General features: G+C 42.5%; 1 protein-coding gene across 1 annotated transcript in view; it reads right to left on the bottom strand.

The window, feature by feature from the left end:
* Positions 1 to 25,314, bottom strand: part of SCAMP4 (secretory carrier membrane protein 4) — a 588,202-nt gene that overhangs the window by 331,406 nt on the left and 231,482 nt on the right. The window contains exon 3 of the mRNA XM_044053975.1: positions 1,309 to 1,437. Within this exon, the coding sequence (XP_043909910.1) occupies positions 1,309 to 1,437 (129 nt within the window). The remainder of the gene's footprint in view (positions 1 to 1,308; positions 1,438 to 25,314) is intronic.

Below are 25,314 nucleotides of genomic sequence, written 5' to 3'. Positions count from 1 at the left end.
CTTTCTTAGCAGACATGCAGGTCTAAACAGTAAGCAAATTAAGCAAGAAAACCCCACAGGGCACTTATATGTAATGGCCAAAAGCGGTCGTCTGATCTTTAACGATCTGGAATTTGGTCGTCTGAAGAAATGCGATGCAGAAGTGGAAGTGGCAAATGGTCGTCCGATGATCACTGCGGCAGAAAAATTCTGAGGAGGGTACGTGAAAACGTTACTTTTATACCTAATGTCGGTTTATGGCTCTAGTAAGAGACGTCACACGTACCCTCCAGGAACAAAGATTTTGGTATAGTGGCCGGATAGTGTAGCTGCAAGCAGCAACTCCCTACTGTTATGAATACTGCAACATGAAAATAGAAGGACATTACATCCTATTACCCTTCGTGTATGCTCAGTCAGCTAGGGCTCATTAACCTTAACATAAGGGCTACATGCTTCAGCTGACAGCAAACAACTTCATTTCAGCCTTTCAGATTATAATGCTTTCAAAGTAATACATTTCCATCTAAAAGAACCTGTTAATGCTTCATCAATACTGAAATGCATCGCAAAATAATTAATGGTGAAGTAACAAAGCAAGGCCAATGACAGCAACTTTGGAGTTAGCAACTAGTAGGCATTACACACAAAAAAAAAAGGATGACAGGGTGGCTGAAGTCTAGTCATCACAGGCAAGCAAATCAAGATCAGATCCACCACCAACTTTAAGGGGGGAGGGAAGAGCCATGTTTTTCTTCAGAGTGATACATTTTTACACTCTTAATTTTTTTTTAGACAAATTGCACTATACCCTCCCTTCCCAACAGATTATACTTCTCAAGTGGCTGAGAATCAGGCCAGCAATTTCCACACAAAATACTTCAAGAAAAAAGATCAAAATAATGGTTGCTTTTTTGTTTTAGGATATCCTTTCAAAAGTTAAAAAGGTCAAACTAAGGTTAATACTAAAGCAAAATTAAATTGTATGGCAGATAGCAGAGAGGACTGCAGCTATGAGCCTTTAAAAAGTTGCCTCCTGTAGTCCACATTTTGATTCCCTTAACTTCCATTTCCCATCTGTAGGACTCCAAGCAACTCACTGGATCAGTGCCCTAACTAGGCTAATAGATACAAATAAACAAATAAAATGTATTCACCATTTACAGGCTAGGGAAATGCGATCATGAATATATGCACAATAATTAGTATTAACATTATGCAGGAATGACACTCCATAGAGCACAGTTTAATCCCCTCAAGACCACTCTTGGAGACAGTGGATTTCTTAGAAGACAGAAGTGCATAACATATGAAAGTGACACCACTTACACATCCATAAACGGTAAATCTTCTTCACCAAAGTGCGGTACTGAACTGGTATCTCTTCGTCAAAGTTCTGATAGAAGCAAGGTTTCACTCGGACAAATTTGGGCAGTGGTGGAAAATTATTCTGTTTTTCTACAGAAAAAAAATGCAAAAAGCACTAAAAATCTTAATATGGTAGGAATCAGGTCAAGACAAAAATTACTACTTTCACTATGGGATTAAGAGGAAATAAGAGTAAATGGCTAACTCAAAAACAACATATTAAGATATTAAAGCATTAGAACTCTCCATCTCCAAACTAAACTGTATTTTCACTCCATAACTACAGTGGAAGCATTCATATATAAGACCTAAATCTAAAAGAACATACAAGAACTTAGAAAAATAAAACTGCTACTAATCATCAACATATGACAAGAAATCTTCCAAAACATAATCCCTGCCTAAAAGACTTCCATTTTTGTTAAGTGCACTGCCACTTCTATTCCCCCACCACCACCACCATCCTCGCATAAAGTCCTCATTCAGGACAGGGTTAATAAACCAGGGATTCCCCAACACAATTCTATGCTCCTGGTTAGTCCTCATTATGAGTCTATGTCCTTTGCTTTGTGTTCTTCGAGAGCTGACCTATTTGACAACTGCCAAGATTGGAGACAGTAAGACAAGGTAATTACCATTCAGGCATCCTTAATGCTTTCTAGCAAGTTCAGGGAAATACGATGCATTTACAGGTTAATTTGTGAAAAAGTACAGTTGTGCACACTTACCATAAATGTAGATGTTCAAGTGTATTCACTGTTGCAGTCATTACCTGTGGGGTTATCCCTGCTGTGGTAACCCTCGGCTGGCCCGAATACCAGAGTCAATGTTCTTCTGCGTCAGCTGCTGTCACTTGCTGGCTGACATCAGGTCGTCAGTGCTATAAAGGAAGGCAGCCAATGTCATTACATCAGTTTTTCTTGCCCTAACCAGTCAGAGGCCCAAGTAAATAAGGTGAAGTCGTCCTGGTGGTTAAAAGCCACTGTTAGAAACGTATGTCTCCCTAAAGAAAGAAGATATAAGGGGGAAGGAGGGTGGGAAACCAGGACTGCAACAGCGAATACACTGGAACATCTACATTTATGGTAAGTGTACACAATTGTACTATGTTCTTCATGTTTCACTGTTGCAGTCATCATCTGTGGGAGGATTTCCAAAGCTGAGAAGTGGAGTGGTAGGCTCAGTAAGAGACCTAGGAATGGGTTAGCATGCCCTGCAGAACTGCAGAGGCAAACCCTGCCCTAGCCTTAGAAAATAGAGGTAGATGGTAATGCTTGGTAAAGGGATGGACAGAATTCCAGGTGGGAGCTTCCAAGATGTCCTTGGTGGGAACTGCTCTGAGGAATGCTGCGGAAGTGGAGGCTGCTTTAGTGGAATGGGTTTGAACAGACCTGTGGGGGGGGGGTCCCATACAAACTGTAGCAGAAATGGATACAGTGTGATATCCATTTGGAAATGGTCTGTTTGGAAATGCACTTCCCCTGTGCCCCTGGGGCAAAGCTGACAAGAAGTTGGTCCATTTTCCTGAAGGGTTTAGTATGGTCCAGATAGTATCTGACCTGTCTGTGCACGTCTAGTGAGTGCAGAATTCTTTCCCTCTTGTTTTGAGGATTAGGAAAGAAGGGGTTCTAATTATGTAGTCGAACTTTTACAAGTTTGAACTCTATATAGTCAAAACCATATGTTCGAACTTTTAAAAGTTCGAATATGTAAAAAAAAAAAAAAAACATAACTAACTGTTGTAAGCAGGGGGGCAAGCCCCCCTGCACCCACCATACCCCCCTGCTCTTTAAATATACCAACTCCGAGATCGCACTGTAGTTGGTATATTATTTAAAGAGCGGGGGGTATGGTTACAACAGTTACTTTTGTTTTTTTTTTTACGTGTTCGAAGTTTTGAAACTTTGAACATAAGGCTTTGATCACATAATAGGAACCCGAAAGAAGGTGGGTAGATGTATGGTCTGGTTGAGAGTTACATCAGATTCCACCTTGGGCATAAAGGAGGGATTGGTCCTCAGGGAGACCCTGTCTGCATGGAAGATGATGAAGGACTCAAGGGCCATCAGATTCTGTAGCTCTGAAACCCTTCTTGCTGAAGTGATAGCTAGGAGAAAAGCAATCTTCCATGAGAGGTACCTTAATTCTGCTGAAGCAGCAGCTTCGAAGTGAGGTGAAGTAAGTTTCTCCAAAACATAATTCAGGTCCCAGGCTGGAGTAGGTGGCCTTCTGGGAGGTCTGATATTAGAAGCCCCTCTGAGGAATTGTTTAATCAAAGGATGTGAAAACAGGGGCTGTTCTGTATCAAAATGAGCTGAAATGGCCGAGGCGTGGATTTTAATAGAGGAGAAGGAGAGGCCACTATTAAGCAGCTCCACTTGGTAGTCCAGGATAAGAGGAATGGAAGGTTGAGAGGTATTGCCCGCTCTGGACTGGCTCCAGGAGCAGAATGTTTTCCTTTTTCGTGCATAGGATTTTCTGGTGCTGGGCCTTCTAGTCTCTGTGATGATGTCTAGGACCTGTTTGCTGAACAGGGGCCCCTTGTTTTTCTTTAGAGTATAAGCCATGCTGATAGTTTGAGAGTATGCAGGTCTGGGTGCAAAATGCCCCCCCCAATTAAAAAGTCTGAAATCAGGGGAAGCTGCCTGGGAGGCTGCAAGGTCAAGTTGTGCAGTAAGGGGTACCAATGTTGCCTGGGCCAGTCTGGAGAATGAGGATGGCCTTTGGTCTCTCCTCTTTTATTTTGATCAGAACCTTGGGGATAAGAAGCATAGGAGGGAATGCGTACACAAAAAGGGTGTTCCAGGGGAATTTCAAGGCATCCACCTTCCATGCTAGGTGGTGTTACTCTTTGGTACAGAAGTTTTTCAGCTGATGGTTGGGATGCGAAGCAAAGAGGTCCATCTCCAGAGTCCCCCCACGCCAGAGTGATTTGCAGAAAGATTCTTCTGTGGAGGTACCATTCATGGGGGTCCAGAAGGTTTCTGCTTAAGTGGTCTGCCAGGGTGTTGTTGATCCCTGGTAGGTATTGTGCTATCAGATGTGGTCCCATGGAAGAGGCTGTCAGCCACAGGCTCATGGCTAGTCTGCACAGTCTCTGTTTGTTAATATACCATATTAATGTGGTGTCTGTTTTGAGACGGAGAACCCCTGGCTTGAGATGGGGTTTGAAGGATGTCAGAGCCTTTTGTACAGCCATCATTTCCTTCTGGCTGAGGTGTAAGGGAAGGTGCTGGGCATCCCAAAGACCTTGGGTGCACCTGCCTTCTAGGTAAATGCCCCAAGCTATGTCTGAGGCACTGGTGGCAATGGTTTGCCCAGTTGGGTGGAGGGTGAAGAGAAGACCCTTGTTCTGGGCACAGGCCCCTGCCCACCAGAGAAACTCAGCCCTTATACAGGGGATCAGAGGTAGAGAGGCCTCTAGAGACTGACAGTGCTGATACCAAAGGTTCTTTAGGTACCACTGAAGTTTTCTCAAGTGAAGCCTGGCCAGAGGAATTGGAAGGATGCAGGATGCCATGTATCCTAAGGCTGGCAGGAACTTCCTCCCAGTGAGGTGACGTTTGGAAGCTAGCTGTGTAAAGTAGAGAGGCAGGGAGCTCGGTTTCTCTGGGGATAGGAAGGCCATTTGGGATTCTGTACCAAAAGAGCTCCCAAGACAAGTATCTCCCTGGAGGGAGTTTGCTTTGATTTCTTCTCATTGATGGTGTACCCTAAGGAGGTTAGCAGGGTTTTGACAAAGATGAGGTCCTCGAGGAGCTTTTCTCTGCACTCTGCCTGAATACGGCAGTCATCCAGGTAAGGGTAAAATTGTATATTTTTCTGTCTGCAAAAGGCTGTGGCCAGGGCTAAGCATTTGGTGAATACCCTGGGAGCAGTAGATAAGCCAAAGGTAGCACACAGAACCGAAACTGTTGTGAGCCTGCTCTGAAGCAAAATAATTTCCTGCAGGATTCCCTTATGGGGATGTGGACGTAGGCATCTTTTAGATCTAGTGTAACTAACCAAGCATTTTTTGTCAGCATAGGCAGTAGCTGCTGCAAAGTTAGCATTTTGAATTTGGGGACCACCAGGAAGGTGTTCAGAATGGAAAGATCCAGGATGGGACACCAAGTGCCCTCTTTTCTGGGAACAAGGAATAGTCTGGAATAAAAGCCTTTGCCTGTTTGATCTGAGGGGACAGGTTCTACTGCCCCTTGGGATATGAGAGTTTGGACGTGTTTCAATGCCTCTGCCCACTGATTTGGAGGTAAGTCTGGGTACCCTCTTGGAACTGGGAGTTTGTTGAAGGAGAATTTGTATCCCTGAGAAATGATCTTTAAGACCCATTGGTCCTTTGTTACAGAAAACCACTTTTCTTTGCAGAGGGAGAGCCTTCCTCCTAGTTTTTGGTGAATGAAAGAGGGCAGAGGGGGGAGAGGGAGTCACTGAGAGTTTTTTTTGCCATACAGGAATGGCTTAGCACTCCCTGCCTTTGGAACAGAAGCGGTCCACTGTTTGGTTCTCTGTTGTCCCTGGGACAGGAGTCTTGGTGGTCTGTCCCTGCAGGGCTTACCTTGCCCCTGTTTGTTAGGCGCAGGAAAGGACCAGTGTTTTGAGGGAAAATTCCTGCTGAACCTAGGAGGTTGCACTTGAAAATCTTTTACTGTTTGCATAGATTTTGCTTTGTCTTTTTAAGCACCTCTTCTGCTTTTTCTCCAAACAAGCAGTCCTTATCCAAAGGTGCATCAATGAATTTAGATCTGACATGAACAGGGAGAGGTTGTTCCTTCAACCATGCATGTCTTCTAATGACAGATCCTGACACTGCTGCCCTGCTTGAGGCTTCTAGGGCATCATATCCGCAGTGTAAAGAACATTTAGCCATTTGACAAGCGGAGTCCAGCAAATCTGCTAGCTCTTTCGAATTGGCACAGTCAGGAAAGGTAGAAATCTTTTGTTTTAAAAGTACTAAGGTGTGTTAATAATATTTTAACATGTGGAACTGACAGTTGAGTGCATGGATAGCTAAGGCTGCAGAGGTGTATACTTTTTTACCCCATCTGTCCAGAGCTTTGGAGTCCTTGTCAGAAGGAGTAGGATTATTTGCATAACTAGCCTTAGCTCCTTTGGTCCCTGTGTAATAACCTCTGGGTCTGCAGAAGGATTTCTGTACCGGTATTTGTGAGAGTCCGGTACTCTGTAGTACCTGTCAGGTTTTCTGGGAGCAGGCAGGAAGGCATCAGGAGTTAAGCTGGATTCATGGAAGCATCATCAACCACCTCTAAGATGGGGGGGGGGGGGTGGACAAGGGTCTGTGCTGGGGCAGGTCTAGAAACTCTCTTAGTCTTTTCTTAGACTGAGGGAAGTCCTGGGATTCCCAGTGGAAATGTTCCTTAAGGGTGTGAAGGGTTTCCCCAAAGGAAAGATCTTCTGGTGGGGAGCCAGAAGAAATGGATTCCTCTGCATCTGAATCCTCATAAGCACTAAGAGGTTGTTGTTTCTCTTCAAAATCTGAATAGTCAGACTCTTCAGAATCCTGTTCTGTCAGTATTTCAGGAAAAGGGTCTCTCTTCCTTTTAGAGGGTGCGGCCTGACTACCCCTGATAAGGGTAATAAGATCCTCCGCCATTTTAAGCATTTAAGCTTGGGGCGGTGGAGGAGGAGTAAAATGGTGGCTGGAGATAATTTTCTTTGAAGTGGCCCTGCCTCTAGACCTAAGAGTATCCATTGGTCTGAGAGAAATGGTAGTCGGGAGGAAAGGACGTTGGTTTTAGTCTAGATTTGGTCTCTATCTTTATCCTTATTTTTACCTGACTAAAACAAAGCTCTAATGACGAAATGGTTCTCGCATTAAAGAGGGCACAGGCAGGCAATGAGAGACATCATGTCTGGGCCTAAACAAGTGATGCAGTAAGAGTGGAAGTCTTGGTGATTTTCAGCTGCAATTTGAACTCTGGTAGCGACAGACCAGCACAGAAAGACTGATGTAATGACTGCCTTTCCTTTATAGCACATAATCCCACAGGTGATGACTGCAACAGTGAAACACGAAGATCATCTATTATGACCCAATGCTGACATTTTTTACATACCATACCTGTTATCAAGATTATTTTTTATAAAGGTTAAAAAAAAAAGATTTTTAAAGGAAGTTGACATATGGAAAAGTTTATTCTATAATCTTGGAAGGCACCATGCCATGCATCTATCATATTTTTTCAACACTAATACTTATTTCTAGTTATTAGTGTTGCTATCTTGTATAAATACCCCAAACAGTGCATTCCAGGTGCAAAATTTAAAGCAGAACCAGATAAGACACCTCACCTTTAAGTTCCTTCTAAGAAGCAGAATATAATGACAATTCCTGGAATATTGTCATGTTCAGCTTTCTAATCCATGACTTCTCTAGCAATCAATTGTTATGTACCTTTACTGTGTTTCAGGTGGCTTATTGGAGGGATACAGAACGCAGTCATACATTCAATAAATGTTCAGATCAGTGAAGCCATGGTAGTACAAAAACTTCCCTGGAGTGACAAAACGTTCCCTTCAGAATTAGATAGGCTAAATAATATGGTTTGCTGTCTTTGGTAGATGCACAATGGTCTGAGTTTAAATGGCCGACTACCCCAGATCTTTAACCGTGAAGTCAATTTTTTATGATATGTCCTTTATTCAGTGATCATAATTCATATAGCTTTTACTAAGTGTTACAATGCTATATCTAATGGGATTAAATGTGAGCTCAGTACTAACTGATCCAGATATGCACTTTTTATTCACTTCTGGAGAAATCTGACACCTTTCACCAACACCTTTTATTAAAGTTATTATGGTAATCACTTTGTAATAACTAGCACATTTGGTTATTCAAAGCCCATTTCCCACTTCTTTATCATGAATGATCTGAAAAGTGGGACCAATTTAGGGCTTGAAAAAGTTACAAGTATGTACAGACTTAAACATAATAACAGATGTTTAAGTATATAACTTACTACTGAGAATTCAGCTGCAGAAGGTACAAACATTACCTTGACTTCCAGCGCTCACTGCACATCTCTCTTCCGGCTGGACGGATGTCTGTCCCTTAGAGATATCAGGACTTTCCTGTAGTAAGTTGACATTTGCCTGCACCACCTCAGAGATTTCTTATCCAAGCTGTGACTACCCTCCTACACCATAAGCAAGTTCCCAAGGATAGTACCAAACAGGAAATCCTTGGATCAAGTACTTGAAAAATGGGGTTTCACAAGGCTACCTAGTCCTGAGAAGGCTACAGGCCCTGAGATGGAAGTAGGGGGAAAGAGTAAAAGCATGGGGTAAGGGTACCCCACCCTAACCCAGGATGCCCAAGAAGACAACAAAAGATAGCGGGAGGGAACCAGTACTGCAACTGTACTATGTTCTTCACACAGAAGACTGTTGCAGTAGTTCTTTCCAATGGTGCGATTCCCAGCGCTTAGGAGGTTAGTACGATTTGTAGACTGGCAGGGGTGGTTGCGACAAGTCCTATAGAAAGTCAGTCACAAACTAAGCACTAGCCCCAAAAGAAGAATGTAGTTTATAATCTTGGAAAAGCTGTGGCCTGATGACCAGGTAGCTTTCTCATGAACAGCACCCTCCCTTAAAAGGCCACAGTGGCTGCCATGCCTCTACCGATGTGTGCTCTCATGGTTCCCTTCAAACTTCTTTTCATGATGGCATAACAGAATAAAATGCAATGAGGCCAGCCACTTGGAGATTACTTGGAAAATGGGTTCCCCCATTACTGGATGCAAACAACAGAAAAAAAACTTTTCCAAAGTTTTAACACTCTTGGTTTATGTAATATCTACATTTTATGTGCACATCTAAAGAATGAAGAAATCATTCTTCCTTGTTCTGGAAGTTAGGGAAGAAAACAGGGAATTGCACAGCCTGGCTGAGGGAGAGCATCATCACTACTTTTGTCATAAATGTGGGGTTGGTTTTAAGACTGTAATCTTCCATAAGATAAAGTCAAAGGACACTGTGCATATACAGACCTATACCTTTGGAATTCACTAGCTGAGATGATGTTCAAAAGTAAAGTAGGTTTTCATGCTAGATACCTGAAGAGGTGGAGCAGCAGGCTGAAAAGGAGGCTGTTTCAGATTTTTCAGGGCACAGTTCAAGTCTCGCAGAGGTACAACAACTTTTCTTGGTGGTTTCGCTTCATGAAATGTTTTAACTGAATTTAAGGATGTTGATTGTGGAGGGGGGTGTAGAGGCATGTAGGCTGAAGTGGTTGAGAGATGCATCTTTATACAGACACAGGACAGGCCTTATTGGACCAGCTCATTTAAGCACTGCAGAAATAGGGACACAAGTGCTGTGCTTGGATCCTGAAGATCTCTGCCCTCTGGCTAAACAGAAAGTACAGTTGTGTACACTTACCATAAATGTAGATGTTCGAGTGTATTTACTGTTGCAGTCATTACATTTGGGTAATCTGCTTGCAGGTTGCCCTCAGTAGGCCTAATTAACAAAGTCTTGGGTCCTGCGTCGGTTGCTGTCCATTCTTCCATGACGTCAGGTCGTCAGGGGTATAAAACATGCAGCTGACGTCATTACATCAGTTTTTCTTGTCCCAGATGTCAGGCCCCCCCAAGGGGAGCAAATAAACATAAAAACACACAGGTATACCTCCAACAAAAAGCAAATACACCAAAAAGTCTTTTAAGCATAGTAAAGGAAAGTAGAGGTATAGCCAGAAGAAGTTAGGGGGCCACAGGGAGGGTAACCAGGACTGCAACAGTGAATACACTTGAACATCTACATTTATGGTAAGTTTACACAACTGTACTATGTTCTTCGTGTTTCACTGTTGCAGTCATTAACATTTGTGTAGATTCCCAAAGCTATGGTTGGGAGGAGTTTATATAGCATTAGGGCCAGTAATAAGGCCCTGCAAGACAGCAGTGGCAAAGCCAGCTCTGGATTTAGAGAAAATTGGCAAAAGATAATGCTTGGTGAAAGTATGTACAGAACTCCAAGTAGCAGCTTCTAGGATGTCCCTAGTAGGAACACCTCTGAGAAAGGCTGCAGAAGTAGATGCAGCCCTGGTGGGGTGAGATCTGATCCCTTGGGGGATAGGTTTTCCATGGTGCTTACAGCAGAAATGAATGTAATGGCTTATCCATTTAGAAATGTTTTGTTTTGAAATAGCCTTCCCCTCTGCCCCTGCAGCAAATGCTACCAGCAGTTGTTCTGATCTTCTATGAGGTTTAGTCCTGTCCAAATAGAATCTAAGTTGTCTGTGCACATCCAAGGAATGCAGAATCCATTCCCCTTTGTTCTGTGGATTGGGAAAGAAGGTTGGCAAATGAATGGACTGATTAAAAGCCACACTGGATACCACCTTGGGCATGAAGAATGGAATGGTCCTGAGTGCCAACCTGTCCGCATAAAAGATGATGAAAGGCTCCACTGCCATAAGAGCGTGTAATTCAGATATCCTTCTAGCTGAAGTGATTGCTAAAAGGAAAGCTGTTTTCCAAGAAAGAAATTTTAAGTCTGCAGTAGCAGATGGCTCGAAAGGAGGTAGAGTGAGTTTCTCCAATACAAAGTTATGGTCCCAGGCAGGAGTTGGAGCTCTCCTGGGTGGTCTCAAGTTTTTGGCCCCTCTGAGGTACTGCTTGAGCAGAGGATGAAAGAAGAGGGGAGGCTCTGTGTTATAATGAGCTGAAATGGCTGAGGCGTGGATTTTAATGGAAGAAAAGGACAGGCCCTTGTGAAGCATCTCAGTTAAATATCGCAAAATCTGAGGTAAATTGGGCACCGCTGTGCTCATCCCTTTAGACTGGTTCCAGGCACAGAATCTTTTCCATTTTTCAGCATAAGATTTTCTAGTACTAGGTCTCCTTGCCTCTAAGATGACATCCATAACAGATTTGCTGAGGGATGATAGGGGTGAATTTAAGTGATTAGCCAGGCTGCAAGGTTCAATGGAAGCTGAGGGTGCAGAATTTGGTTCTCCTGCTGAGTTATCAGGGAAGGAGTCTGAGGCAGTTGCCATGGAGGTAACTGCAACACATTGCGCAGGAGGGGGTACCAGTGTTGGCGTGGCCAGTCTGGAGCAATCAAGATCATCCTTGGTTTGTCCTGTTTGACTTTTAGTAGAACTTTGGAGAGCAGAGGCAGCGGGGGAAAGGCGTAGACTGATAGTTTTTTCCAGCTGAAGGACAGAGCATCCACTTTCCAGGCTTGTTTGTGGGGAGTCCTTGTGCAAACCTTGTCCAACTGGAAGTTCTGGGGGGAGGCAAATAGATCTATGTCTGGGCTCCCCCATTCGCTTGTCAACATGTTGAAAATCCTTGGTTCCAGTTTCCACTCATCTGGGTCCATGAGGTTTCTGCGTAGTCCGTCTGCCAGTGTACTCAATTTTCCTGGCAGGAATTGAGCTTGTACGTGCACTTGGTAGCTCAATGTTGTGTTCCACAATGCCATGGCTAGTCTGCAGACGGGGTAGGAATGTGTACCCCCTGCTTCTTTATGTACCACATAACTGTGGTGTTGGCTATATTTACCATTAGTTGTCCTGGAAGAATGTAGTCCTTGAAGGCTGTCAGAGCATTCTGTACAGCTAACATTTCTTTTTGATTGATATGTAGGTGCATTTGATTTGGGTTCCATTTGCCCTGAATGCACTTCCCTGCCAAGTGAGCCCCCCATGCATAGTCTGATGCATCTGTAGTTAGGGATTGGGCGGCAGGGGGTAGAGTGAATGGTAGTCCCTTGTTGTGGTGGCAGGCCTCTGCCCACCAGAGGAACTCCATGCGTAGGCAAGGTATGATAGGAATCATTGTTTCCAGACTGTAAGAATGTTGACTCCATAGACTTTTTAGATCCCACTGTAGTTTCCTCATATGCAGTCTTACAAATGGAATTAGAAGAATGCAGGAGGCCATGTATCCCAAAGCTTGCAGTATTTGTCTTGTAGATATAGCAGGGTTTTTGTGGCCACTTGTTTGAAGTAGGTTACCAAATGAATTTGCTTTTCTGGCATGAGGTAAGCCATCTGGGCAGTTGTATTCAAGCTTGCACCCAGGAATGCAATTTGTTGACAGGGTACCAGTTGTGATTGCTTTTCATTTATGGTGTACCCCAGACAAGTTAGTACCCTTTTTACAAACGCCAGATGATTTAAAAGTATGTCCTGGTTTTCTGCCTGAATTAGACAATCATCCAGGAATGGGTATATTTGAATACTTTTTTGCCTGCAAAATGCAATTACCGGAGCCAGGCACTTTGTAAATACCCTGTGCGCAGTAGACAAGCCAAAGGGCAGTGCAGAGAATTGATAATGCGTGTAGCCTGCTTTGAAGCGAAGGTATCTTCTGCAAGATTCCCTGATTGGGATGTGCAGGTATGCTTCTTTTAAATCTAGTGTTGCCAACCAGGTGTCTTTGCCTAGCATAGGAAGTAATTGGTGAAGAGTCAGCATCTTGAATTTTGGAATCTCCAGAAAGGTGTTTAGAGTAGACAGGTCCAGGATTGGATGCCATGATTTGTCTTTTCTGGGTACCAGGAAAAGTCTGGAGTAGAAACATTGTCCCTTTTCCTCTTCTGGCACCAGTTGAATAGCCCCATGCGTAAGAGGGACAGTACTTGTTTTTGAGCCTCTGCCCACTGATTTGGGGGCAGGTCTGACCACCCATTTGGTGTTGGCAACATGTGGAAATGAAATATGTGTCCCTGGGACACTATATTTAAAACCCATTTGTCCTGGGTTATGAGTTTCCAGTTCTTTGCATGAAGAGCAATCTTTCCCTCCAAAGGGGCGGTCAAAAGATAAGTGCTTGGGAATTTTAGAAGGAAGTCATTGAGAATGTTTAACATGGGGGGGTTGTCTTGTTATTTCCAGTTTTGGAAGTGGAAGCCCCCCACTGCTTAGTTCTGAAAGTCCCCTGAGACTGAAACCTGGGGTTTTTGCTGTGTCTGGGTTTGGCTTGAGAGGACCTGGAAAGGACTGGAAAGGACCAATTCTTAGTAGGCCAGTGCCTACTAAATCTAGGAGGTTGCACTTGTAGAAAATATTTAACAGTTTGCATAGATTTAGCTTTATCTTCTATCTTTTTAAGAACTTCTTCAGCCTTGCTGCTAAACAGGTGGTCCTGATTTAAAGGAGCATCCAACAATTTAGCTTTAACATGATCAGGCAAAGACTGTTCCTTAAGCCAAGCATGCCTTCTAAGCACAGACCCAGTAACAGCAGCCCTGCAAGAGGCCTCTATACCACACTGCAAAGTATGTTTTCCAGCTTGTTCAGCAGAATGCAGCAAGTCCTGTAAAACTTTATTTTCCACACAGTCAGGAATCAACATCATTTTCTGTTTAAGCAGTCCAATAACATGTTGCTGATATTTTAACATATGAAATTGGCAGTTTAAATCTCTGATTGCCAAGGTTGCAGAAGTATAAACCTTTTTACCCCATCTATCCAGCGCCCTGGAGTCTCTATCAGAAGGGGTAGGATTTTTAGCAGTAGAAGCCTTAATGCCCTTGGGCCTCTGAGAAATAGTCTCTGGATCTGCAACAGGATTTTTGAAAAGGAACTTGTGGAATGCAGGAACCCTGTAGTATCTGTCAGGTTTACTAGGAGCAGGAGGCAGGGAATCAGGGGCCAAACTGGATTCTGAGAACACATCAACAATGTGCAGTAAAGGATATATAGCCAAAGGCCTATGCTGAGGTAGAAGAATGAAATCCCTAAGCCCCTTTTTTGAATCAGAAAATTCCTGGCTTTCCCAGTGGAAATGCTCCCATAAAGTATGTAAAGTTTCCCCAAAAGAAAAATCCTCAGGAGGGGAAGCAGAGAGAAAAGAATCCTCTGCATCAGAATCCTCATAATTAGGTATGGACAAATCTAGGTCATCAGAAGAGTCAGAAGAAATAGTATCCTGATCTAAAGAGTCATAATCAAGCTTAACCCTAGGCCTCTTAGGGGGGTTGACTACCCCCGATTAGAGTTATTAGATCTTCAGCCATTTTAATCATTTGTTTTTTAGGCATAGGGACCTGAGCATGTGGCCTGGGCGTCGGTTTTTTAGACATGGATCGAGATTTAGGCCGTAGAAGTGAAGGAGGTGTCGATTTAATATGCAAGTCTGCAGGCCTGAATACACCCTCAGAAGCCATTGCCTGCACAGCGGCTCCGGACCCATCCAAGGTACAGACATCTGCAGGTTCCATAGCTGAAGTATTTTGCGGCATACCGGACTCCGAATGGATCTCAGTAGAGGCCTGCAAATCAGAAGTAGTGGGTATCAGGGGCCTTCGAAAGCGCCTCACTGAGTACCGGCGAACTGGCGACTGGCTTAGGAGAAGCGTCGTCGGCAGTTTTGGACCTCGGTGGCCTGTCTCTGTCTTTATCTTTGCGTTTTTTTGGAATCCCGGTAGTCGGATGGCTAACCGATGACATTTCTGGCTAATTAAACCGAGAACCAAAATATTTAGAGGAAAAATATACCGACGACGGATAGTGCGCTGATTAAATAAAGCACAAAACCAACAGCAAGGTACGTCGTGGTCAGGGCCTAGGCAAGGAATACAGTACGAATGAAAATCTTTATGAGGTATTTGCTTTCCACAAGTAATGCAATTATTAACTTTTACTGACATCGGTAGGGAGAAAGAAAAAGTTTCCCCAACGGGGTACTTAGCTTTAAGTAAAAGACTTAGGTTTTGAAACATGAAAACGAAAATTTCCGAAGTCGGCTGACCGGCACCTTGCGAACTGCTTCTGCTTCGGTCACCGCTCAGCAATAAAGACTGATGTAATGACGTCGGCTGCATGTTTTATACCCGTGACGACTTGACATCATGGAAGAAGGGACAGCAACTGATGCAGAACCCAAGACTTTGTTAATCAGGCCAACTGAGGGCAACCTGCAAGCAGATTACCCAAATGTAATGACTGCAACAGTGAAACATGAAGAACATCTTCCTGGTGGAAGGCCTTCTAGGCTCAATTATGATCAACATGTCTTCAGAAAACTGTTGATGGAAGATCACGAGTGAAATCATTCACATAGTCAGCTGTCTTTAGGTTGGGGTGCATCACTACCTCTCTTTGTCCTGAGTTAGAAGGCTATTTGCAAAGTCAAGACAGGAGGGTCCACATGTACATCTAAACGAAGAGGAAGCAACTGATGTTGTCTGGGAATGGTATTTTAAGAACATTCTTGGCCCTTCTTTACTATATGGACCATCTTGGGAAAGAGAAGGATGATTAGAGGGAATGTATTAAAGAGATCTGTCCATATGAAAGAGAAGACACGTGTTATCAATGCCTCTTTGTGTGGTGCATTGGAACAGAACTTCCTCAGCTCTCTGCTCAGACTAACAAACAAGTCTATTTCTGTGAAGCTCCACCAGTGGACAATCTAGAGAAAAATATTCCAGTGTAACATGCACTTGCTGCAAGCTGTAGCTAATCTGCTTATCTGGTCTGCCACTGCATTCAAGTGGACTGCCTTAAGGGTCATCAAGGACTGAGCAATTAAATATTAAAACAATGGACTTAACAGTTATCTCCTAGGCAGTCATGGCCAGACTACATAAGGGGTAGTTATGGGTCACCCAGTTTGTTGATGTATCACACCACAGTAGTGCTGTCCACTGCCACCTGTAAAACACCCTTCTTCCTCATGGGCTTGAAGTCTCCAAATGTCTGAAACAAAGCAATCATCTTCTTTACATTTCTAAGCTTCCATCTTAAAAAAAAGCATCTTATCCCCTTTGCACTTTGATGTTGTGTGTGTGTGTGTGTGTGTGTGTGTGTGTGTGTGTGTGTGTGTGTGTGTAGTCAGGCCAAGTCTGAGGCAGCCATGGTAAGTGCCCAAATGTAAGGGTAAGGTTCTTCTTTCGTTCAGTCATACTTCACTGGGTCACCATCCTAATTCTCTGGAGATGCAGGTTAGAATAGGGGTTATCCCCTCTAGGGGGTGTGAAAGCTGCCTCCAACTAATCCTTTGGGCTACAATGGTTTTGGAATAGCAAGATAACAAAATCTACCTTATGGGCTTTCAAAGTCTAGCTTTATTCAATTTTGAAATTCAGGTACTCTGTTGTTGCTGTTAAGGACTCTCAGTGCTTCCAAGGTAATTGCGTATGTGTGACTTACTGTGGTCAGCAAGAGGTGTGTGTAATGTGTTATGTACAATGGGTTCTACTTTGATTGAGCTTATGATCTCTTGAGATATATGTGAGGTTTTTATAGGTAGTTGTTTTCCAGAACCTCTACATATGCAGATGTGTGAAGTATGTGGAAAATGGAACACTGCTGAGTGTTAAGTCTCAATATTATGGATATACTTAACCTTTCAGACATTTAAGGTCTTATCAATGATGACTGTATTTTCTGTGAACAAGAAACGGTTCTTACACAGTCCGAGAAAACAGTCCTAAGTCTTTGAAAGTTATAGGATATGGTGCTTCCTTATCTAAAGTAAAATCCTTCAGAAATAAAAATCACAGAAATGTGTATTACAAGACAAAACCTATTTTTTTCTGTTGTCAAAGGGTCACTAAATGGGTAGGTTTTGTAAAATATTTTCCTTTTAAGTCAAACTGCATGTTCCATTTCACTTGTTTCCAAATGATTAGAATGGCAAATATTGTAAGCACTTGGCCTCGCTCACTAAACAAAAATGTTGCAATTAACATTGAAAAAGGGAAACATTGCAGAGTGCACCATTAGTAGGAGTGAACACAAGAGAGAACACCTAAAGTTTAATTAGTTTACATGCACAGGCTTCAAAATATGTTCTGGTATGGACTGATACTAGGATAAAAAGGAGGGAGAAGCTTCTGAAGTTAAATTAATAAAGACACATGGGCTGAAGAATACAAGGACAGTATGGGTGACACAGGTAAAACCAGACAAACCAGTATATTCTCACACGTCTTAAATCTTGAAAAGGTTTTTATTTTTATCTTAGAAACAGCCATTTCCAGCTCTTTCAACAATTAATCTCCCATAGGCCTCACAAAAAAGGTTTGCCTTAAGTCTAGATGTTTTTTCCTTGTTTTGTTAAAGACATGCTGTAGGTGGATTGGACACTCTAAACTGGCCCTAGGTGTGAGTGCATACATGTGTGCCTTCTGCAGAAGGTGGGGCGCCGGGCTGGCAACTAGACACCATAAAACTCTACTGCCAATCATGAGCCGACAGTTGATCTGCTGTGGCGACCCCTAACCGGGAAAAAGCCGAAAGAAAAAGAAGTTAAAAATTCTTTTAAATAAAACAACATGGTAGCAAAACAAGAAAAATCTGGAGAAGATAATGCAACTGAACAAACCAAAGAAAAACAAATGTTCTCACAAAGCAGTCTGTTTAGGAAACCGGCATAATATGAAAGTTTGACTTTGCACAAAATTTTATCAGCTACATTTATACGGTTTATTTTTATTCAAAAATCACCTCATCTACTTTCTGAAGTAGCTCCGACTATCATTACCCACCAACCACACCCTTAAACTTACAGTCTTAAGAGACCCCACACACAACTGCATTTCAACCATACTACTTCCCTCCAAACTAACAGCAACAATTCAAAATTGTGCAATCTCCAACTCAGTCATAGACAACATTCTGTCAACCATGCATCACCACTCTACTTTACACAAACTAAATAATCACATTAAACTAATCTAACTTCAATTCTCCCTCCTACACACTATAATGTCCCACATCTCACAAAACTACTCTTGTCCTCCACTCTAATCACATTACTACTATAACAAAGCTTAGGTACAACACTCACAAATAAAACGGCTACAACCTGCTACACTAAAATAATCTCTTCCACCAACCTACCCCCAGAAATATCCATTACTCCAACATCTCCCCTCAACTATTTCATTATTCCCTCCCTTACAACTCCAACACCAAAATCAGAACTACTGAAACCACCAAACCTCATTTTATTGCCCTAAATTCAAACCAAATTCAAACCTCAAAACTACAAACTACAAACAACCCACTATACACTTACTAATATTGAAATTACTACAGAGTGACGACATACACCCTAACCTCAGACCAAACATGCAAGCAAGCTCCAAAAGCTTAAACCTAATTACTATCAACCTAAGTATATGCAATAAGATAACATCTCTCTATGCATGGATCGAACAAAATAAACCAGACATATTAGCCCTAACTGAAACCTGGCTACACTCAAACATAAAAGATATCGAAATTATACCCCCTAACTTCATCATATACAGACTGGACAGATAAAAAAAAAAAAAGTTGGGTGAGGGGGCAGGTCTCCTATATCCCACCATACTCAACATTACACCCTACCCAAACAGTATACCCACATTCCACAATGCTGAGATACTAATAACCACCCTAAAACTTAACACACACAAAAAAAATTTTATCATCATAGTCTACATCCCACCCGGAAACAATGTACCAGTCCTGGAAGACGTACTGTCCTGGACATCTGAAAACATGGCAGCAGTCATCCTTAGTAAAATGAACATAAACTGGCAATCCATCTCTGTAAACTCTCCAATCACACGTATCCATCTGTACAGTTTCAAACAACTAATTACAAACCCAACAAGATACAATAAAAAATCTTACTAGCTACACCACCTTAGACTAGATCCTTGCATCTCACCCAACTAACTTCTCCTCCTCAGGCACACTCTGACTCACTAAAAGACCATCTTCTAGCCTTTGCCATCAGGGCTAACACCCACCTTCCAAAAAAAAAAAAAAATTGCCTAAAACCAGTCAGGAATAAAACTACACTTAACCAACAAACACTTAACTTACTACAAAGCATAAACCGGACATGCATAAAATTTCAGGTCTATGTCAGTTCTTCGAACGCTTAAAATTACTGCAGTGATGCTGCTGCGGTAGCGTTGTCGCCTCACAGTTAGACGTTGCCTGTCCAATTCTCAGTTAGAGCGCCTTCTGTGTGGTGACATGCGTGAATGGGCGTTTTTTCGTTGAAGGTTGTGCGTTAGGCCCAGCAAGCCAGCACGTAAAAATCTACTGCCAATCATTAGTGGACTGGAGTAACACTGTGGTGACCCCTAACCGGGAAAAGCCGAAAGACACAAACAAACATGGTCGAGACCAAACGTTCAAAATTTCAAGTGTTTGAAGATCGACTTTCAACGGTGCCATACGGTGCAGATAGGGAGAATTTCCCTTTTCTGCACTAAAGTGCAGTCTCGGAGTTGGTATATTTAAGTAGGGGGGGTGTGGGGTGCAGGGGGGCTTGCCCTCCTGCTCACACTATTAAGGTGTGTTTTTCTTGTTTCATTTTTTTTAATTTAATATTTAAACATCCAAATGTCAAATATTTGGTCTCGACCATGTAACGTTCGACATTTTGGATGTTCGAATATTTAACATAGACCCAACATTTCTACCTCTCAGCAATGCCATACAATACTTCAATACTACATTCCTTTAAATACTTGATAGTCTTGCCCCTGTACAAAAAAATAGTAAAGAAAACCAAAAACCCATGGATAACCCCCGATTGCTTCAACCCCAATGAAACAGACAGACACAGCATGGAATAAATGGAAATATAATAGAAACCAACAAAATCTCCAAACCCTTAAAACACTGTGTAAAAGAGTAACCAAACTAATTGAAAAATGTAAAAAATCCTAGTATTCTAACCTTTAGCTACAACACAAAAACAACCCCCAAAAATTCTGGCACTCCATCTCTACCTTCCTCATTCCAGGAACAAACAAGGAACACTCCCCTTCACCCAATACACCCCCGTCTCAAACAGTAGAGGAATTTAACAAATACTTCATAAAATCTATAGCCAACCTACTCACCACCAAAACTAACTTAGGATATCCCCCCCCCCGCCTAAACAAACACTAGCTACAACTCTTCACCACCCAAAACATACCAAGCCCACAACTACACAAACAACCAAACAGCCCTATTACTCCTTTCTTGTCAAACCCATACCCATCTTGAAAATAAAAAAAGCTACTGCTTAAGCTAAAACTTTGCTCCACATCAGCGACTTACCTCCCACCCCAATACCTACAACTCGCTGCAGACTCAATTGCATATCCCATCAGCATCCTTATAAACAGATTGCTCTCTGAAGCCATAGTCCCTACAATATGGAAACAGTCACACACAACACCAATACATAAAGGACAGCACTCCACTGAAATATCCAGTTTTCTCCCAATATCAATGCTATCAGCCAAAATAATGAAAAGATGTATCCTCCAACAGTTAGTAAAATTTCTACTACAAAGCAACCTACTCACTCAATCGCAGTATAGCTTCCAGCCAGATCATAGCACATCCACTGCACTTTTATCCTTTACAGACACTTAACAGGCCCAGGGATAAAGGATACCTCATATCCACAGTATTCCTGGACCTCGCAAAAGCTTTCAACACAGTTTCACACCCTTCACTTCTAGAAACATTATCCAACCTAGGATGCTCCATTATGGCACTTCAGTGGTTTCAGAGCCATCTACATGATCAAAAGCAAGCAGTAAAAATGGTCTAACCAACTTTCCCCTTCATACTTAACCCTACAGGAGTTCCCCAAGGCTCCATCCTAGGTCCACTACTACTTAACATATTCACTAATAATTTACACACAGCTTCTTCCCCAGGAACAATAATTCAGTAAGCGGATGACTCGGCCTTAATCTGTACACCTCATGCTCTCCTTGAATTACAAAAGAAAATCCAACAAACTTTAACAATTGAATCCTGGCTCACAAAGGCCCAACATTTTCTTAAAAAAAAAAATTCCAAAATACCACCCTCAGCCCAGACCAACTTAATAGCCTTGTAGCTGACAAAACTATCATAGAAAATGTTCAAGAAACTAAACTGCTAGGTGTTATCGATAGCAAACTCAACTTTCACCTTCAAATCAAACAAAACATAAAAAAGACACACAAAATACTAGGACGCTTTTACAAAAACAAACAATTCCTTGCCATTCTAACCAAGACCACCCTGGCAAAAACCTTCCTATACTATGGTTCCAGTATACTAACTAATCTGCAAAACTCCTCCAAAACTAAAATGAGCAACGTTACAATAAAGTAGCAAAGTTTGCAACAAACCCCAACTACCATGCGCACATCACTGTATACCACTACAAGAACTAAATTGGATGGATCCATCAAACCAACTAAACTATAAAGCCTAACCACAATACATAACCTAATCTATAAACCCACTGTCTGTCCTGCCCTAGCAAACCTAATCAAACAATACAAACCTAGCAAGACCACTCCGATACGTTGACAAAAACCTAATCGAAACCTACAAACCTTGTTCAAAATTATGGAACTCCCACCCACTAAACATTAGACTAACTCCTAGCCTCTCTCTTGAAAGCTTCCTTAAAAGAACACAAACAAATCATGGCTATGCACATGCCTAACTCCAGGCTAATCACCCCTCTAGACCTCTCATAATACACTAACATCCCTCCTCTAAAACTAATCTACTAATAACCTCAGAAACAGTTTGAAAGCCAAGCCATCGACTAACAACTATGTACCAGCTTGCCACTGCCACTCTACCTGTACTTACCAATATCTACGCTTTGTGACTGACTGATTCCACTCTGAGTCATAATAATCCTGTACAGTCTAAACAATTTCTCTTACCTCTATGAAGCCAATTTTTGAACTGTGAATGTATGTAACCTCTAAATGTTTAGTATGACATGTTTTAGTATTACATAAGTGCTTCTTTACAAATTTCTAATTGTGAAGTCTCATATAAGTAATCCAATTGTAAAAATGTGCAACCAAGTCATAAATGTGGACCTTTTTTCACTGGGCCTCCGATGAAAATGGGTTATGTAACCCAGACAGACTATCCCAGTAAACAAATGCCAAATAAATAAATAAACAAATAAAATACTAAGTACATACAAACTGCATTCACCCAGACCCTGTGCATTTCTTGTACACACTACAGCTGGCTGCCTCTGTAGAGTGTTTGGAGAGACAGCGCAATGTTTCAGAGCCTCACACTTGACTGTTTAGGTGTTGCCACTTATTTTACTCAACATGACGTGGACCAATATGGTCCAGGTATTTTCAGCTTAGTCTGTGACTTTCTATAGCATGAACACAAGTATCTGCTTTTGTGTGCACTCTCATTTTTATTTTCTAATTACTCACTTGTTTTTATTACTTTAAAAAGTGGGTCTCGCACTCTGACTAATTTGACTGTATACCACTACTAAATGGTATAGTACAGCTTGGTTGCCATTTTCAATTTAATAATTATTTCACAAAAGTAGAAAACAGAAGCAGGTTTAAGGCATGATTTTTTTTTCACTTCATAATGTTGATTATCCCTGACAGACATCACACTCTTACAGTATTGATTCACAACTTCTATGAATGGCTATCAATGCCTTCACCCTGTTTTCATCATGGTCCCCTGCCTTGCCTCTATGTTAGCCAAACGGAACACAACAACTCCAAGAGTTCCCCCGAGATCAGGAATATCCCCTTCTAGAAATGTGGCCTTATGGCTATCTGTACATTTTTCCCCAAACTGGTTTCAAGCAGCAGTGATCCAGCAAGGAAGAAAACAGTCCATCACTATGAAGCCATTTAAAGCAATAACCAGTGTATACAAGGTGCTTCGGCCCCATTTTCAAAATTTCCCCCAGTCTGCATACATCAGAGTGTCCATCTTAAGCTCTCTAGCCCCCCTACCTATAATGTCTCCTCCAAGAACCACAGTAACAAAGTTTTCATCTTCATCTTTCTTCAAGAAAGTAGTGGGTTCTCCAGCAACTTGGTACAGCAGTCCAACGGTCAAATGACAATCACTGGTGTAGCAGTCGTGGAAAAAAGCTCTGCTCCAATGGACCAGCTAAGGCGTTTTTTTTGTAAGAAATGTAAATCTTCTTTTTACCATTTATTGCTGAATAACATTCACACACCGAGACACACACACACACACACACACACACACACACACACACACACACACACACACACACACACACACACAGAAACAGGCAGAGGCATGCAGAGAGAGATGTGCAGAGTCAAAGACAAACACACACACACAGAGACACACACACACAGAGACAGAGATACACACACACACACACACACACACAGACAGAAAGACACACACACAGAGTCAGAGAGACACACAGAGAGAGTCAGAGACACACACACACAGTCAGAGAGACACACACACACACACAGAGTCAGAGACGCACACAGAGTCAGAGAGACGCACACACAGAGTCAGAGAGATGCACACACACGCACACACACGCACACACACACACACACACACAGAGTCAGAGAGACAATCACACACTGAGACAGAGAGACACATACAGACACAGAGGGACACACACACAGACAGACACACACATACAGACAGAGAGACACACACATACAGACAGAGAGACACACACATACAGACAGAGAGACACACACAGACAGAGACACACACACACAGAGACAGAGACACAGACAGAGAGACACACACAGAGAGACACAGAGACAGACAGAGACACAGACAGAGAGAGACACAGAGACAGACAGAGACACAGACAGAGACACACAGACAGACACACAGAGACACACACACAGACACACACAGACACACACAGACAGAGACAGAGAGAGACACAGAGAGAGACACAGAGAGAGAGACACACACAGAGACAGAGACACACACACAGACAGAGACACACACAGAGACACAGAGACACACACAGAGACACACACAGAGACACAGACACACACAGAGACACAGACACACACAGAGACACAGACACAGAGAGAGAGACAGTGAGCGACACAGACAGACAGACAGTGAGAGACATACAGACAGACAGTGAGAGACACACAGACCGAGAGAGAGAAACAGACACACACAGAAACAGAGAGAGAGAGAAACACACAGAGACAGAGAGAGAGAAACACACAGAGACAGAGAGAGAGAAACACACAGAGACAGATAGAGAGAAACAAAGACAGAGGGACAGAGAGAGAGAGAGAGACAGAGACACACACACACAGGCACAGATATACAGAGAGACACTGAGAAGCAGACACATACACAGAATTAGACCTAGAGAGACAGACTCAAAGATATACAGAGAGAAACAGAGGAAGACAGAAGTAGGTACAGACAGACATACAGACAGAGAAAGACAGACAGACAGAGAGGGGGTGAGAGAGAAGACACACAGACCCATAGACAGAGACAGGCACAGACACTCAGAGAGAGAGAGACACAAAGGCACACACAGACAGACTAATTTATCTATACAGACACACACACACACACACTATTCTATCTATATGCATCCATCTCTATGGGTCTACTGAATTTTACTGCATGAACCAATTGTCACAGCCCACACCAATGAACACAAAATGTGTACAATGTGAACGTCAGCCCACTGCTACACATGCTCAAAGAGATAACCTCACCAAAGACAACTTATCAAATGTAACAAAAAAAGAATAAAGCATTGCTTTTTGCAGGGAGGCAAGTCCCTCTGCACCCCACACCCCCTTGTGAATTATGTACACCAACTCAGACTGCACAATGTTGGGGGAAAGGGTATTTTTTCCCAGCTCTAAAAATTGTGTAATCTCACACATCTGCCGATCTGTGTAGTCTATAAAATTCTGTTGACTAAACAGATGTCAACCAAAAATGGATTTGAGTAAATTCAGCTATCCTCACACACACACGCACACACACACGCACGCACGCACGCACACACACACACACACACACACACACACACACACACACACACACACACACACACACACACACACACACATTCTTTACCTTCAGTTGATCAACACGAATGCTGACATCCTGAAGGTAAACCAATCTATGTCAAAAACAGAAATGTTGACTTCCTGGTATGCATGTAACGAGGTTGCTTCTCTGCACATGCAAATATT

Source organism: Protopterus annectens, chromosome 13.part0, assembly GCF_019279795.1.
Source record: "Protopterus annectens isolate FY-2018-M chromosome 13.part0, PAN1.0, whole genome shotgun sequence".
NCBI classification, from domain to species: domain Eukaryota; kingdom Metazoa; phylum Chordata; order Ceratodontiformes; family Protopteridae; genus Protopterus; species Protopterus annectens.
The sequence above is the reverse complement of the archived record's forward strand: the minus strand, read 5'-3'. Positions and strand labels throughout refer to the sequence as shown.